We start from the raw sequence: 18,238 nt of genomic DNA, 5'->3' as shown, positions 1-18,238 counted from the left end.
ATCTCCTTTCCAGTTGATATTCATCCTTTTGATGTCTGCTTCGAATTTCCGACGCGACGTGTTCGTTGGCCTTCCTCATTTCCTTTTATGTCTTCAGGATTCCAAGTTAGAGCTTGTCTCATGAAGCAGTTTGATGATTTCCACAATGTATCTCCTATCCGCCTCTAACGTTTTCTGCTAATTTCCTACTCAGTTGAAAGCTGATTTGTTCTCCCTCACAGTAGGCTGTTACTGATGGTATCCAGTAAACGGACATTGAGTATCTTGAGTAGACAATCGTTTACAAATACTTGTGCTGTTTTGGTGATGGTTTCCTACCGATTTCTTCGTTGTGTCATATTCCTCTCCGTTTCAGCCTTTTCCACTGTCCTTGCTAGATCTCCCATGTATTTCTGCTTGTGGGCTATGATGCTCCTCTTCATTAGCTTGTTTGCTTCTGCGCATTCATCCTGCGCCTTAATTTCCTCTGTTCTTGTTTGGCTGTTGTTAATTGCTGTCCTTTTGTTTTTCCTTTCTTGAATCCCGCGGTTGACTGTTCTCTAATAGATCAATCATATCAATTTCCCATATATCTTTTAGAGTATGTTCAAATTCCTTCTAATAATAAATTCCAACTACTTACACTTCATAGGATATATGTTGTAACACTATTGAAAAGAAATAAAAATATTATACAGAGTCAATTCGTTGTTTATTTATTGCTATTCTATCATTAATTTTCAAAAATCAATAGTTCCATGTTATTTTAACTTTAGGTTCATCAATATCAAACGTAATTAAACACCAAGTTATTGGTTTTGTTGATTTGTGAATTCGATAATTTCCGGACAATTGTATATTCTTTGCGCGAAATCCAGATTAAACGGATTAGGATAACAAATTTGTTAATGGGACTGTAAATTCTTATCAACTGAAACAGTTAGAATATGTGTGTTACACATGTGTTTAAAATGATAGCTGTTTGAATGATTTAGGTTTTTCTTTATCATGCCTCTAATGAATGCCAAATATCTGTAGAAAATATAACACTCTAGTTTTCTTCCAACGGTTTATACATATCTGGTATTGACTACATTTGAGCTAACGTTCTGAACTATAATTAGACTCACTGCTTTTACTTAAATCATCAATTAAAACCGGAAACTAAAAATGAATAACTTTGTCGTTTTAGTGTCAGACATTACATGTGCACATTCACTTTTTAGCCAATAATCTAACTAAGAGCTTTCAAGCCTGTTGACTGGAGGTCTTAAATGAATAGTTGAGAATCAATAGCAAATGTTATTTATCCGTTACAATTACTTTATGAAGATGAGTTATGATATGTGAAATAGTATTTTAACACTTTATTCATTATTGACCACAACTAAATTTAGTAATTAATCCAACTACAAATTGTAACTTCCTTGCTATGTATTTCAACTCTACGATATCGTAAGGACTGTACGTTTGCTATAGTTCTACCCTTTCCTGTCTATCAGTTGCGGTTAAGCGACTCTTCAGATTTTTATTCTTATTATTATTATTATTATTACATCAGCAGTATTTTAATTTGTTGCTTTCATCTTGTATATGTAGGTGAAACTATATGTTAGCACCTGTAAATCAGATAACCAGCAATCAATTCATTGAGAAGTGGAAAATTTCCCACAAACGAAATAAGAATAAATATATATGGAAGGGAAAGGTCTATTTTCAATAGGCTTCCTAATTATTTGACGTAAAACAGAAAGCTATTTGAGAATGTCATTAACCTATGTTAATTACATAAACATTGCAAGTTACCAAAACTGTGACCGTTCGACCTACCTCCAACTTTTCTCAAAGTGCACTGAATATCCTGAGTAAATGAATTAAGTTTAGATACTTAAATGGCTACATGTGGTTTTTTCCTTTCTTTTATACATGTTTCTCTCTCGTGTTCGTATGCGCACTCCTCTAAATGATCTACAAATAAATAACAAGTTTACCCTTCACTTATTTTCTGAACCTGCTCTTTCATTTATCGAATTATCAAGAAAGGGTTTTTGTGGATGTTATAGTAATTTAATTGACTGTTGGAAGAGTCCCAAGAATAACTCTCATCAAAGTCCCTAGGGGCCCAGAAATGCTAGACATTTTGTCCAACCATCCTTGGAAAGTCTTCTCAGAAGCATTTAGAAAATGCAGAATCACGCGTCACAGTTCTGATTGGATATTTACCCATGCTGTCAATAGATTTAGTATGGTTCCAGAAGTCTCCAGAAGCCCAAGGTTGTGTGTAACTCTATAAATTCCCTTTTTTTCGTACATCAACTAACGATGGAGTAAAGCGTTCTTTTTGTACTTCACACCTATCTTTTGTTCAAGTTGCCGTGTGGATTTAGCTTAGGGTTATTGGCAAGCAGCTAGAAAATCGGATCAAGTGTCCATTTAAGAGACTCAACGTTATCAACAAGTGTGTCATATACTTCAATGATACTTTCAAAATACTTCTTTCTATGGTATCTATGTTGTACAGTTACTATAAATTTAATGAAACCACAAACCGATCAAATTTGGATGGTCGCACACTGTCTTGAACGGATTGAAATAAAACGCATACATTGTTAGATCCCGGCTTAGTGATCCAGAGGTTAGGCGTTCGTACGCGAGACTGAGGAATCTGAGTTCGATTCCCGTGTCCGGGGTTATAAATGAGCACTGTTGATAAGTCCAACACTAGGAATAGACAGCTGTCTATTACCTCCAGGTTTTCAGTGGTTGTCTGACTTTTATTAGTTTATGATTTAAACGAAATTAAATAATCTCCACAACCTTAAACTGACAATTATAATTTCATGTAAAAATATTATGAATAATACAATTTATTTGAACAGTTGCCAGTTAATCCAGCCACCGGCTTAATACATTGTTAAGCTACATTAACTTTAGAAAGTAAGTACGATTTTATAACTTAAGCATTCCAAATAATATAATGATCATCACAGTTACTACAACTGAAGTTGAACTAAATGAATAAGATATAATATAAATCACATTGAAAACCAACAATAATTAGTGATTGTTTCATTAACTTTTTCTTTACAGTTTTATTACAATAAAACTGAGTTTGTATTAATAAAATGATTTAAACTATTTGAAAGTCTTTCTAATTTAGAACATAATTCTATAAAACACAATAACAAAGTACAAAGTCATTTATTCAACTTTGAATCACACTGTTTGTGTGATGGCTAATGATGTTAATTGATTGTCGAAATAAAAATAATCAGAGTGAAGTTCAAATTTCCATGCTAATCGCTAACAGTTGAGTGTTTTATTCATATAACTACTATATTTTTTACCAAGAAAAAACATAAGACTATCTCATTATCATCTTCTGTACAGTTGTATGATAATAATAATAAACATGGTTTCATGATGAAAATCTTTAATAATAATGGATAAAGTTAATTAAGTAGTAAATTTTAAACAAATAAAAAGCACATCAATAACACATGAAATAAAAAAAAGTGTTTGGTAATCAACCTCCTTTACGATATGTCAATTTTTGTCCACTATATCAGTTTTAGACTATTAGCTTAGTATTTGAAGTACTTAACATTCAATTAGTAGGCCAAAAGTGATACCTCATTCCCCATAATTAGGTTCCTCCAGCTAAGTATTCTTATAAGAATTCACACACACACATATACACACAAAGCAATTTCAAATATCTAATATCTTGGCAGGCAATTATAAATTTAAAAAGACTTGGTTATATCACAAGTTCAATACGATTAGTCCTTTACTTTTAAACATCTTAGTAACATACAGTTCAACTAGACACTTATTCTTTCCCTACAATAATTTACATATGATGGAACAAAGTAAATAAATGGTGAATTAGGCAAAGTAAATCGTTTAATAAATCTACAGCCTGCATTAACACATATTCTTCTGATATACATTGTGAGTGTGTTCTTATTTCAAGCTACTAGTAGTGCGAAAATAAACCATAACTTTAATAAACAATACTCCGGAAAAGTTATCCAAAAAACACAATACTAGCTTAGTATTTGGTTGAGATCACTAATCGATTGATGTTAGACCGCCATTGAGAACCTGGGAGCACTGGACGGCCGCTTCGTCCTAGCTTGAGACTCTTCAGCAGTGCGCATCCACGATCGTGCTCGTGGGATTTCGCAATTTTGTGGATTGGTTAAAGTTAGACATTAACACTGTCGGATGCCGGCTTAGTGATTTAGTGGTTAAGTGTCAGCGCGCGAGACCGAAGGCCCTGGGTTCGGATTCTGCGAGCGCGAACGTCGATGCGCACCGCTGAGTCCCATACTAGGACAAAACGGCCATCTAGTGCCTCTAGATTTTTAATGGTTCTCTAACATCAATCGATTCATGATTTCAACCAAAAACCTAACAATCTCCATAACCCCATACTGATAACTAGCTCGGTAGTTGAACTGCTTGCCTTTCTACCATTGAGTCACAAATTCGAATGTGGATTCATCTATTTGAGTTTAGGCGCAACAAAATAATCCCCAGAAAATGAACCAATGTAGTCATTCACTGGTCTATATTTTCTGTTTGCAATAATAACATATTATCATCAATGAGTAACTGTTTCAGTCTTGTTTGGTCGACTGACATCATTCAAACACCATACCTACATGACTACGCTTGAATATATACACATGTGACAATGTGTGTGTGTGTGTGTGTAACTCTATACATCTGGAGAGTAAGCACAGATATATATGTAGACAATTCCATTAATGAGAAGGCAAAATTAGAACAAATGATTAAAAGTAGTCGTTTCCGGAAGACAAACGTCTAGTCCAGTTCTAGAAAAAACTAAATTGTTATTCATTTTTTCAACAGTTTTGCTGACCTGAACGAGTAGAAACATTTATATATATATATATATATATATATATAACGTATATGTACACAAAATAAGTCAACAATGTATTTTGATACTCGATACCTTAAAAACGCTTTCTGGTGTAAAGCAACTTCATAAAACCACTGGATAAGTTTGAATCTATACAAATACACGCAGTAATTAAAGGCAATTAAAACACAACAAACAGTTTTATGTGTATGAATGAAATACATTTATGTGAAATATGACATACGTGTGGTAGACATAGAGAATTACCTACAGAATAAATCAATCCTATCTTGATTGTGTAATAATCATTATAACAATAAACAATAATAATAACAATACTAACGATAGTAATCATAAATAGTATTATTATTAGTAGTAGTATCATACTCCTGGAATCTGTGACGAAAAGGCCCGTAAATCAAGAGAGAGTGTGGAAAAACACAAACAAGAAAGAATATCCATAAACAAACAAACAATAAATTAGACATGCTCATGTACTTATGGATTTTTCTATGTTACATGTATATATGTATACATACGTATTTGTTTGTGTGTCTGTAATATAGGAATAGAACGGTAAAAGAAACACCTTTCTTACACACTTATACAGATACAAATAAAAGTGACCGGGGTGTACAAAAATGTGCCGAACTTACTACAAAGACCAAAATATATGTTTGCTGGTTGAAAATATAGTAATTGGTACTACTGCTAGACGTAGTAGTGGTAATGGTAATCGCGACAACTACTATTACTGCCACCATCAAGTACCGATAGTAATAGTAATGTTGAGAGTGGTAATAGTAGTAGTAATACTATTAGTAGCTCATTTTCGGTGCTTCAATCAGAACAAGAGCTGAAGAGAGAGAGAGAGAATAAAGGAATTATAAGGAACAGGAAAGAACTTGGAAAATGGATTTTTTCAGAAAAGAAGTGGGAGGAAAACGCATAAGAATAAGAAGAATATGTGGTAACAGAAAAACGAGAAGACGAAGAGGAGGAGAAAGTAGGACGGACAGTATAACATATTTATCAGTTTTAATAATATTCTATTTATTATTATTGTTATTAGCATTATTAAAACAAGAAAAATAAATATTAAAAGTGAGAACTATACAAGAAATTACAATTCATAAATTGGCGCCTAATTGAACAAAAAGAAAAGTCGATAGACTGTTATATCTATGATAATTGAGATACAGAAAAATTGCTTTTTTCACTTGTACAGGTAGTGTTTTCATCAAAAATAATCAACAAGTATACACTGACCTCTCTACGTTGACTGAAACACTTACAGTATATCATGATTTGCATACGTTTATGTGTATGTATGTGTGATTGTGTGGAGGACAGACAATACAGTACAGGACAACGTATGTATAAGATAATTATGACAAATAGTCAATATTGGCTGAATTAAGTAGACGGTTAGTATAAAACATGTTGCTTTTGTGCAGTACATGCTGAAGATAATGATGACGAGGTAGAAGATACGAATGAAGAGGTGGAGGAGGAAGAAGAGGACGAAAACGATATCGAGGATGATGTTGATGACAATGAAAAAGATGAACAAGGAAAAGAGACAGAGGAAATAAGTTGTGGGGCATCTAAATTCACAGACAGACCAGAAGCAGAAGTAGACAACAATGATGAAGAGGAAGTAACATTAGTAATCATAGTCGTAGGAATTCTATCACAATCAACAATAGTAGTAGTAGTATTGCTAATACTAGTGCTACTAGTAGCAACAGTAGTAATAATAAGATTCGGTTTAACATCTTTAATTATATCTGAAGAGAACATTAATGATGATGAAGATATCGCAGAAAGTGAATCTCTATAAGAAATTTTAAACGAATTTGGAAATTTACCAGAACTATTCGTTGAATCATTATCGCTGATATAATCACCACTACCGGGAACAACAGTATTTACACTAAGGACAGGTACAACCGGAAATGTATTCGAATTCAACATCGGATTCGACGATAGGATCGACGACGATGGCGGTGGGGAACTAGATGATAGGTTAATATTTTCATGATTAGTTAAACCAATTGCTTTTGGTCGCCCAGGTCTACCTCTAGTTCGACCACCTCTGTTTGTATTCATTGACTTTACAGAATTTGTGACATGATAATTTTGTAAATTATAATGAAGTGAAGACTCTGATCTTGAATCTGATTTTACGACTGAATTATTTGACACAGTTCGATTATCATTATGAAGTATAATCGCTGATGTAGACGATGTTGATGAAAATGGTCTATCGTGTGCATGAGATCTCAACTCTGATTTAAGGTTGACCAAACTTTGATTATTGTTGCTGTTATTATTATCACTGTTATTATTATTACTATTATTGTTATTATTATCATTATTATTATTATTATTACTTGTCAATAGGACAGATAAAGCATCTTTTGTTCCATGGAATAACATATTTTTAATTTGCAATTTATCTTCGTGATTTTGATGTGTCGGTGATAGCTGACGAAATTCTTCCATTAATTGAAAACATTGAGGTAAATGTTCCGGTGAGACAAAATCTACAGCCGCTTTGATACAACTATTTAAATTTCGCACCTATTATATATAAATATACATAAATTAATGAAGAGTAAGTTATTCAATCAAAAATCGATTGAATAAACAAACATGTGAGGATAGTTTTTAAATAAAATAACAAACCTTTTTGCCTGTTGTGGGTTTGCATCTCAAAATAACAATTTTTAGGTAGCCATTGAGATCCAGGAAGCACTAGACAGCTGTCTCGTCCTAGTAATTACCTATTTAACAATGCGCATTCAAGATCCGGTCGGGGATGGGGCCCATGACCTTCAAGATTCATAATGACTGAGTACTGAAGAACACCTCAATACTTGTGAGTTGGAAATCAAATGTTTCACATTCCCAGTTTCAGTCAACTCAAGATACAGCACTACGATCATCCTAATAAGTTACTGATGACGACTGTTTTACTCCTATTGCAATTTCCAGATATAACAGATTTCACATAATTTTCTGATTTATAAGTTTGAGTAACGAAAAAATCCAAGATAGTAGCAAAATACCATGAACTCATCCATTTCGTAGAATTTCCTCAGCTGCCCATAACTTTGAGAGTTAATTTAGAACTAAGTTATCAATAAACACATTGTGATACTACTGCCTGGAAGTTGATTGAAGTTAGAACTGTGAGCTACCTGGATGCCAACTCACTGGTAAAAGCGTGAAACAATCACCATGGAGTCCGAAAGTCATGGGTTCGCAATTCTGAAGCGTCTATAAACTAGTGGACCAACATCAAGCTTTTCTAGTCCCCCAGTGTTGCTAATCGAATGTCGTCAATCAAATTTCAATGTGACCACTAGCCTCGATGACTTGATATCACATGCACTATTTTTCTACCATGAGTGGTTTGATGTAGCTGGTAGAAAACTCTCTACTGATGAGTGCCAACTAGTACGAAACCTAGGGGGTGTCCAAGGTTCCTTAGACAACTACCATCAGCTGTCTAACATCACCATCATTCACTAAATTTAAACAAGTCAAAAAATCACTTACTAAATACAAATCAACCCACATGACCTTTAAAAACACACCATTTTTATAAGGACTAGTGATGCTATCCAATTGCACAAATCAAAAAATATGAAGAATCCACGTTCAAATTCTCAACCTACCACTACTAATTCTGGTTGAAAGTTGAATAGTATCGTTAATAAGACATCATTTCATGTTTTATACAACTTCACAGAAAGTGAATGTTGTATATACCTTCAGGAAAATAATCACATTGATTAACTAGACATTTAATAGTAATCTAAAAATTAGACAATTTCTTGTTTTTTACCAATGTGTCTTTGACATGATCCTAATCTGGTGAAATATGCTTGAAACAGTAATACTGATCCCTACAACTCAGCGAACTGATACCTTAACGGTTATCAGTCCATATAGAATACCTCTGCAATTAAGCTGCAAATCAGAACATGGAAAAATGACATTCAATGTACTTTCCTAATCCAAATCACAGAATCATAATGCACTATACATAAACAACAAGCCATGTAACTAAGACGTCCACGGTAAAAATCCTAATAAATCAGGCCCACTAACTAATTGACAATAATTTCGAAACAGAATAAGATATGAAAGTTAATAAGTCATATGGAAGTGTTTAGAATTTTTAAAGAAAATAAAAATCTCACAAACTAGGCGTTTGGATAAATACATATTAAAGTAGTATATAAAGGTAAATCTGAATATATAAATACCATACATACGCTGCTGCTTAAAATGTTTGTAACTTAACAACAATATCGAGGCAATCCTCATAAGATGCACATATGCGAAAAGATACTGATCAATTGCAGTCCTAAACATCAGTGGGAAGATCCGGAAAACAAATGCATATACTAATTAAAATTCACCCCATTCCACAAGCTAGTGGCTATCTGAACTTAGTAGCCAAGTGAATACCGCAATGGCGTTGAAGCAAATGGTGATGGTTTCGAGCCCCGAAATAAACACCAACTCACTCTGAGATTAGGCACATCCAGCTGACGAGTCCAAAATAGAACGAAACCCTCATCCTGGATTCCACTGGTAGCGACCGTCTATCACTGTTTAAATAGTGATCATGTTTTAACAAGGGTGAATAGTTATAAACCATAACATCGAGGGGAACAGTAGAAGTGAAATATACAAAGTACACCTTTTTAAAAAAAATAGTACGATCTAACCTTTGCTTATGACAACAAAAAGGAAGAAGTTAAAATATTACCTGATGAGCAGCACCAGCTGGAATGAATACAGCATCACCATGAAATTGTACAATCGTACATGGTTGAATGCCCATACAATCATATAAACGATCTAATAATGATTGATCCATGTAAAATAATTGATCATGTATTGGATCACTGCCTGATTCCACTGGTGTACCAGTTTCACTTTCACTTACTCTTGATAAAAATTCTCTTAAACCATTTGAATCTTCCGGTAGAAATATATGCCACAATGCTCCTGGGATATCTATAACAAATGAATTAGGAATACATTTTTTATACAATCAAACCATGGAATAATAATAATAATAATAATGATAATAATGTGGAACCTAATGTTGAACCTCTAGAAATATTCCTGAAGCTCTAGTCAGAGGTAGTGGTCGGTAGACTCCAGCCATATTGGTTACAAAATAATAGGGATGTACATTGGTTTCCTGAGTATCGGATATAATTGAAGTCGGGAATGTGTAAATCGTTGGATAACGATCCAAAGATAATGAGCTCGCCATCATAACTTAAGACTTCATGTTTCATCTTTGAATCATGATGATACATTAGCGAAGAATTTCATACAGAATGATCAAACATATTTCTGGTGTACCTTGATTTTCAATGAATGTCCAGAAAGAAAATAAGCTAACAAAACTGACTGATTTGGTAGTGCAATAAGAAGACGGAGATCATTGGAATTATGTGATATATTAACACAATATATTTCGAAACACATCATACTAGATAATGAATCAATATTACCAGGGCAAGTCTTTACAAGTATATATGTGATAAGATTGTTCAACTTGTATTACGCTAATATATCACATAGTTCTGATGATCTTTGTCTTCTTATTACACTATACAAATTAATCAGAGTAACTAATTGTTTTAAATGGCTAACTGATAACGGTAAAATGAAGTCCAGACAAAAATGTACACTGACTGATCAGAGATCACTGTAATGTTTACCGTAATCTTTGATTGATGATCAAAATCTATCGATCAATATTAGTTTATGTTTCAGCCCTACGGAAATTCAGTGGATTACCGAAAACCCACCAAAGTGGTAACAACTATGACTATGATACTGAGGTTAAACGGATTCAAATCTAACGAAGAGTATAAGTTCCCTGAAGATTTCAGATACACTCCTGGTAGCTAATGTCAACTACCAAAAAGTCTAGATCCAAGGATTCTCTGCTTTTATCCACCCAACATTAAATACAGATTTTCATAATACCGAACATTGACATCAAAACGACTACTATTGACTTTTAAAAAAGTGCTTAGGTATCTAGTAGACTACATTCATCAATTTTTTATAATAAAAGTAATTTGATGAATATGAAATGTTCACAAATGAATAATGGTATAACCTACCTTCAGAGTTAGTTTCATAAGTAGTAGAAATAAAAGTAGTGGGAGTAGTAGTAGTAGTAGTAATATTGTTACTGTTAGTATTATTATTATTGTCATTAGCATGTGCATCAGTTTGGTGTGATTTAATTTTATTCAACCAATTTAAAACTCTTTCTAAATAATTATCATCAACATGTGCACTTGTTAATGTGTTCACAATTGATTCAGCATTAGTTAACATTTCATTCAATGAATCTGTTGGTTGTCCCACATACAACATAACATTTACGGCATCAGCTATATCTACGTGCAAATTTGTTGTACTAATCTGCAAACAAAAGTAAAAGAAACAAGAAGAAAAATAGGTAAAATCAGTCGAAATGTGATGTTGGTCTAGAACTCAAAACAAATGTCTGTTGCCAACGTCCAAGTCAGAATTTTACGATACAAAGGGCAAGACAATTTCGTTGTGTAGAGCTGAAATATGGAGAACTACTACAGCCATTATCGAAAAAACGGTACAAGTAATTATAAACACTTCTCTATACGGGAGGAAATTGGGAAAGGACGCTGAAAGTGTATAAAGCACATATTAAGGAAACCATCAAACTGAATAGCAAAACAAGCCCTAAATTGGGATCTCCAAGGAAAAAGGAAAAGAGGGGAACCGAAGAACATATTGCTCTGGGAATTTAAGGCGAAAATCAAAAGAATAAATAGCATTTGGGAACAACATAAAAGGAGAGCCTATGACAGAGTACGTGGGAGATTCCTGATCGGGGACTGATGCTCTATCTGGAGTAACTAGCATAATTAGGCTAGTAAGTAAGCATATGCTGGAAGGTGAAGGTGACAAGAGTTGGGCGAAAAAACCTGAATACAAGTTGTTATTTATATACCATTGTAAGTTAAGGTCAAGTTGGGGAAAATTTTCGGGCTGCTACTGATGATACTGTCTAGGAAGAGAATAAATATGTGATACAATTAAAAAGTGCAGCCAAGCTATAGGCAAAATAACACGAGTAATGTCTGTATTGCAATGATAGAGCAGATATCACTGGTACAAGAAATTTATGAATGAATTAGTTAAATTTTGCAAAGAACACATGGTTAGAAAACCCAATACAATGGTTTATCCTTGTCTAATTTTAGTAGGAAACCGAACCGGCAACTAATACTGATAATTATGTGGATGGGCTTACATTTGAACTCAATAGTTCAATATGTAATATATTATGATTTAAAGCGAAAGTTTCTGGATTCAACTCCAGGTACATCAAAATGACAATTTCTAAATGGGACGAGACATACGTCTTATAATTTACTGTTATCCATTATTCAGTTTCAATTAAAGAAATATTTTTTCATGATATACGACCTGTAAATAAACATCAAGGAAAAATACTTTTTGTCTAAATTCTATTTTGTGCCTTGTTTTCTACAGATTAACTAACGTTCCATCAATACAAGTAAATAATAGTATTCGTCATTCCCAAAAAAATACACAGCAAAACATCATTTCAACGATACTGTTTCAAATCAACATTTAGATATGATGATCAATACAACAGCAGCAACAAAAAAAGATATGAACAAAGCCAACAGGTATTTTAAATATCATCATCATCTATCGATCTATCCATAATAAAACCGGACAATTTGGAATTAATCACACATACATATAATTCACACATCAATACACATACGTATGCCAGCATAAATACGTACATACAGGGTAATGTTTAATGGAGCAGACATAAACAAAGAAATTAAATATACATGTACAATGAAAATTAGATTCAAGTCCACATTGTGATAGACAGATACTATTTTGTAGCATACAAAACAAAAACTAGATTATGTAACGTTTAATAAATTGACCAATTATGCTATAAGTTCGACTGAAATTCACATCTTGTCGTAACAATAATAGCGACAACAAAGCATAAGTAATGATAAGAAATTAATTTAAACAAAGATTTGGACATTTGGCATTTGTATAATTTCGATCTCCCAACATGGAGGAACACTGAGTGTATGTACTTGATTTTGTTGGTTGAATGATATGGAAAAAATGATTGATAGACATCTGTTTTAATTTACTCAATGAGGTCAAAAGAAACTAGAGAGATTATTAATAATTGATTCCTTCTATTTTAAAGTCAACACATAGTAGAAGTTTGTCTTTTACATACACACAAGTACACGTACATACAAAAAGACAACCCACAAAATCCATATATGACTGATCCGAATTCGTAGTTGTCATAATAAAACAAACAAAAATATTTTTTGGGGAGCTTTCACCACAGGGCGACACTAGTGAGAGTGAGATAGAAAATTATGGAGCACTGAACAAATGTCTTGTCCTAGTATGGGACACTTCAAGCAATGCGCTACAAAAAACCCACCAGGAGTCGAACTAATAACCCACTCAATTCGTGGCGAATGCTCAATCATTGGGACTGTTGCGTCGGCATTCACGGGTACACTTTTGTCTTAAGTATTTATATTTAAATAAAATAAGAATAGCAATTGACGCTGAATAATGTGATATCGTTCCTTGTCTGTAAAAGTTAATGAAATATTTACGTTAAAGCATAAAGATTGTATACTTACAGAACAAGAACCGACTGTTCCATAAGCCACATATAATTTTGGACCTAGATCGGGACATACGAAAAATGATGATAATCTAGCAGCTAAATTCAATTGTCCATCACGTTGTGTATAATTTGGCATTGGTAGATTTAACATTAGATCATTGAAACGTTTCGGTTGTAATTCAGCAAAATCATCTGTAGTTGGCCAATCTTTCAGCTTTAAACAAAGTGGACGGCCATCTTTACTAGTGATTCGACCTATAATTTTCAATAAAAGCCAAAATAAATAGGTAAGTTAATAACTGATATGCTATAGTGTCACTTCAAGACATCTTTTACAAAGTGTAAACAAAGCCAAAAACAGTGATTATCCCAATGTAAACAAAAATAAGTCATAATTATCCTAGCAAAATATTGTTCTGTAGCTTACTGGTTAAACAGCTCAACCATATGGAAAGGAACCGCCCTACACTGATAATAATCATTTTTTTCACTACAAGATAACTTCGAGATGTTATTCCAAGAGTTCCAGGAAGAAGCCTTGATCAATGGACTTCAACCATGTTGAACAGTTATTCACTACAGGCAATGGGTGGGTGTTGTACAATATCGTTAGTTGATTAAAGTTAGTCAATAGCACCGTCAGATACAAACTCAGTGGTCTAGAAATTAAGCGTTCGCATGCGAAACCGGAGGCCCTCAGCACGGCCTCCGGATGCAAAGTTGTTAATAGGCACCGCTGAGGATTCCCACACTAAAAAGAATCAGTTTTTCAGTGCTTCCTGGCATTCACTGGCTACCTAAGATCAGTTCTTGATGTGAACTACGAAAATTATATGGTTACGTAATCCTACTCTGTGACACATTTTCTAGTAGTTTAAACAGTTGCAGTCATATCATTAGGTATGGAGTAGAATGTATGTGAATCAGTACTGAATAAACAGATATGTACACCAACGTTATTATCATTATTATTATTATCTCTTCCCAAATTTTTCTTACCTAATTAATTATTATACCAATTATTTACCGTATCAATACTATCAAACATAATTTGTTTAAATACCGTAAACTACAAAATTGTTGTAACTCTGCCTGTAGCTCTTCTAGAGTTACTGCCAGTCCCAAACCCGGGTAAAGGAGGAGGGTTGGGCATGGGGTTAGCGTCCCCATCCCGTAGAAAACTAACTCGCTACAAAAACGATTACCAGAAAAAATAACTCAAACCATTTTAACTCTGCCCTGGGAGTTAGAAGGTCTTCATTTAGAAGAATTATGACGCTTCATGGTGAAAGCCGAGTTCCTTCGGAAGCCACGAGGCCGATGCCCCTTCTAACAAACAGAGCAACAATTTTTATAGGTACATTGAACGTTCGAACAATGTGGGAAACCGGAAAGACCAGTCAAATAACAACGGAAATGAGGAGATACAACTTAGCAGTACTGGGAATCAGCGAAACCCACTGGACCCAAGCTGGACAGAAAAGGCTAGCTACGGGAGAGATGCTGCTATACTCCGGTCACGAAGAGGAAAATGCTCCACACACTCAGGGAGTCGCTCTAATGCTATCCAAAGTAGCACGAAATGCGCTTGTAGGATGGGAATCTCACCGATCCACGATCATCAAAGCATCATTCAAAACAGAGAAGGAGGGGATCACAATGGATATTATCTAATGTTATACACCCACCAATGATAGCAATGACGACATTAAAGATCAATTCTACGAGCGGCTACAGTCAGTCATTGAGAAATGCCCAACAAACGACCTCACCATTCTAATGGGATATCTAAATGCCAAAGTCGGAATAGACAACACCGGATATGAAGATATTATGGGACGACATGGACTGGGAGAAAGAAACGAAAATGGAGAAAGATTTGCAAATCTTTGTGCATTCAACAAATTGGTCATAGGAGGCACAATATTTCCACACAAACGTATACACAAAGCTACATGGATCTCACCGGACCATACCACAGAGAACCAGATAGATCATATTTGCATCAACAAAAAATTCGGAAGGACAATGGAAGATGTGAGAACCAGTAGAGGAGCTGATATAGCTTCAGATCACCACCTAGTTGTGGCCAATTTAAAACTGAAGGTAAAGAAGAACTGGACAACTGGACAAACAGCACTACAAAGGTTCAATACAGCCTTCCTTCGAGATACTAACAAACTCAACGAATTCAAGATAGCTCTCAACAAAAGGTTCCAAACCTTACAAGATCTACTGAAAGAAGAAGAAACTACTATGGAGGACAACTGGAAAGGTATCAAAGAAGCACTAACTTCAACGTGTCAAGAGATTCTGGGTCTAAAGAAGCACCATCATAAGGAATGAATCTCTATAGAAACACTGGACAAGATCAAAGAAAGGAAGAACAAGAAGGCAGCAGTTAACAACAGCCGAACACGAGCAGAGAAAGTCCAAGCACAAGCTGGGTGGGATGGAGAATGCTGGTGAGCGGCCTATGCTCCTTCACGAGGAATAACAGGCGTAAGTAAGTAAGTACAAACTTGTTGTAATGTCATTTATAGATTTATTAATTTTTTTAGATTCTAACGAGTTAGTTCAGAGCATTTTGATTTCCCAAAAGACAACATTAAGACAATTCATATTTACATAAGTGCTAATTTAAAGACAAAAGATGCATTTTACAATCACGTTTACTTCTCTATAAGCACAAACAAATAAATAAACAAATACAGATGGGCCAGCGGATGAGCATGTGCGAACAAACATAAAAAATACTCATTTATATAAAAATTTTTCCCACCTCTATAGATAAACATATACATTAAGCATTAATATAACTCATCTTTGATTAAAAACACTTATCATGAAAATAAAAAAGGAATTGGCAGCAACTACTATTTATCTACCGATTGGGTTCTTTTTTAGAAAATTAAAATTTGATTATCAAACATAACTTGTAGAATAAATTACTTCCCTCTTTGCTTTCGGTGTTGGGGTGGGGTGGGGAAGGAAATCGAACGAAAGGAATAAGATATAACCAGCAAAATAAAAAATAAAATTCTATTTTTATTATGTGCACAGTCTAATATTTGGACAGGGAAAGTGTATATTCAGAACAGAATATTAATGTGACATAGTAATTAGTAGTGTTAACTTGATGAAATCAATAAAGTTGTCTTCTTTCAGCTTCGGAGAAAAAAGTTATATATGATCATTTGGTCCTTTTTTAACTGTTCTTCCCTTTCCAAACCATTCACTATTATTTATTCATACGTTTAAAGAAATTTCTAACATGAATAATAATAGAGAGGGGAATTTATGACAACAGAGATTCTAATAATCACAAATAATATGCAATAGAACAGATTCAAGTGAAAACATGTATGTGAGATAATAAAAATAGAACATAACGTTGAATAGAGTCTGACAGTGGTATGATCCCACCTGGTAATCGTCAGCTGAATGCATCTGTATCCATCTTAGTGTTGATGTTTACACTGACTGATACTCTAGCCCCACACGTTTTGCTTCAAATGTCTAACACATTATCCAGTAAGTAACTGATTTCTGGTAGTTACTAACTTGTCCAAAAGGGATTAGTGTTTTGAACACCTATAACGAGAAAATTTAAAGTCTTACTAATAAAATCCGTGACTGTTGCACGAATTTGTGGATATTTAGAATCAGTAGCTCGGTGGATAACTCATTAGACATTTCGAGTGAAATTTATTGATTAGGTCAGAGTCTTGTTGTGAACATTAACACTAAAATCCAAGTGAATCCAGCTAACTAGTTCCAAACAGAAAAATACACTTATCTTCAATCCCACTGCAAGTCATAATTCAAATTCAATTTAAAATGCTTGTGACTAAATGAGAATATCGAGGCAGTCCGCTCAGGATGTATATATGATAGTATAGACTAATCAGTTGAAGTCATTAGCATCAACAACTGTAGAAAAGCAAAAGCACTTACAAATTAAAGTAATATACTCTCGAAATGTAAACAAATAAAAAGTATAAACACACCACACGCACATATAAAGTGACAGACACGCAAATAAACACTACTATACGAACTAATATACTTTTTCCGAGAAAAGCACGTCCGGACAAATTTAAAGACGTGCTTATGATATGTGCACAAGGTAGTATAGAGTTTAAGGTTAAATTTAGTTTTCGCCACAGACCAATAGAAATTATGGAATCACTGAAAATCTAGTGTTAATTTATGAACTGGTAGGTATTAAAAATATGGTCTATTGGATCCAAAAGAGGCGGTGGTTTTAGTGTAATATGATTATCGCGACTTGTACAGCTCCTTGTTTCATGCATTCTCAAGGTTTTGATTGTGTACTGCTCAGAGGTCGTGACAAAACTAGTATCAACCACTTCCAATTAGACATATTCAAAGTTTGACTGTTGATCAGATATTCAGAAAATGGAGTACATATACATCTCACTGTATATTTTTATATCATTTTTAACTAGTTTGTAAGTCACTGATAAAACCAGTGATTAATGCATCTTCACCTACAGCCTTGTCTTCTCCCTTACACCGAGTCACACCAGTTCTTGTTCAGTTATAAAGTGGTAATAGTATCACTATTTCACTTGAATACAATATAG

The 18,238-nt window shown here is 34.0% G+C and overlaps 1 protein-coding gene across 2 annotated transcripts in view; it reads right to left on the bottom strand.

Moving 5' to 3' along the window:
• Positions 1-3,424: 3,424 nt before the first annotated feature.
• The window catches only part of JMJD1C_1 (putative JmjC domain-containing histone demethylation protein 2C), a gene marked incomplete at its 5' end in the record, with an annotated part of 52,957 nt that continues 38,143 nt past the window's right edge, over positions 3,425-18,238 (bottom strand). The window contains 4 exons of one of the 2 annotated variants that reach the window (XM_035731148.2): positions 3,425-7,459; positions 9,663-9,913; positions 11,044-11,350; positions 13,642-13,883. In XM_035731148.2, coding sequence (XP_035588241.1) covers positions 6,302-7,459; positions 9,663-9,913; positions 11,044-11,350; positions 13,642-13,883 — 1,958 coding nt within the window. In that variant the 3' untranslated portion in view covers positions 3,425-6,301. Of the gene's footprint in view, positions 8,600-9,662; positions 9,914-11,043; positions 11,351-13,641; positions 13,884-18,238 lie in introns of those variants that run through there. The other variant, XM_051209648.1, reaches the window with a different exon arrangement.

The sequence above is a fragment of the Schistosoma haematobium genome, chromosome 1, assembly GCF_000699445.3.
Source record: "Schistosoma haematobium chromosome 1, whole genome shotgun sequence".
Taxonomy (NCBI): domain Eukaryota; kingdom Metazoa; phylum Platyhelminthes; class Trematoda; order Strigeidida; family Schistosomatidae; genus Schistosoma; species Schistosoma haematobium.
This window is presented reverse-complemented; position numbering and strand designations above follow the sequence as displayed.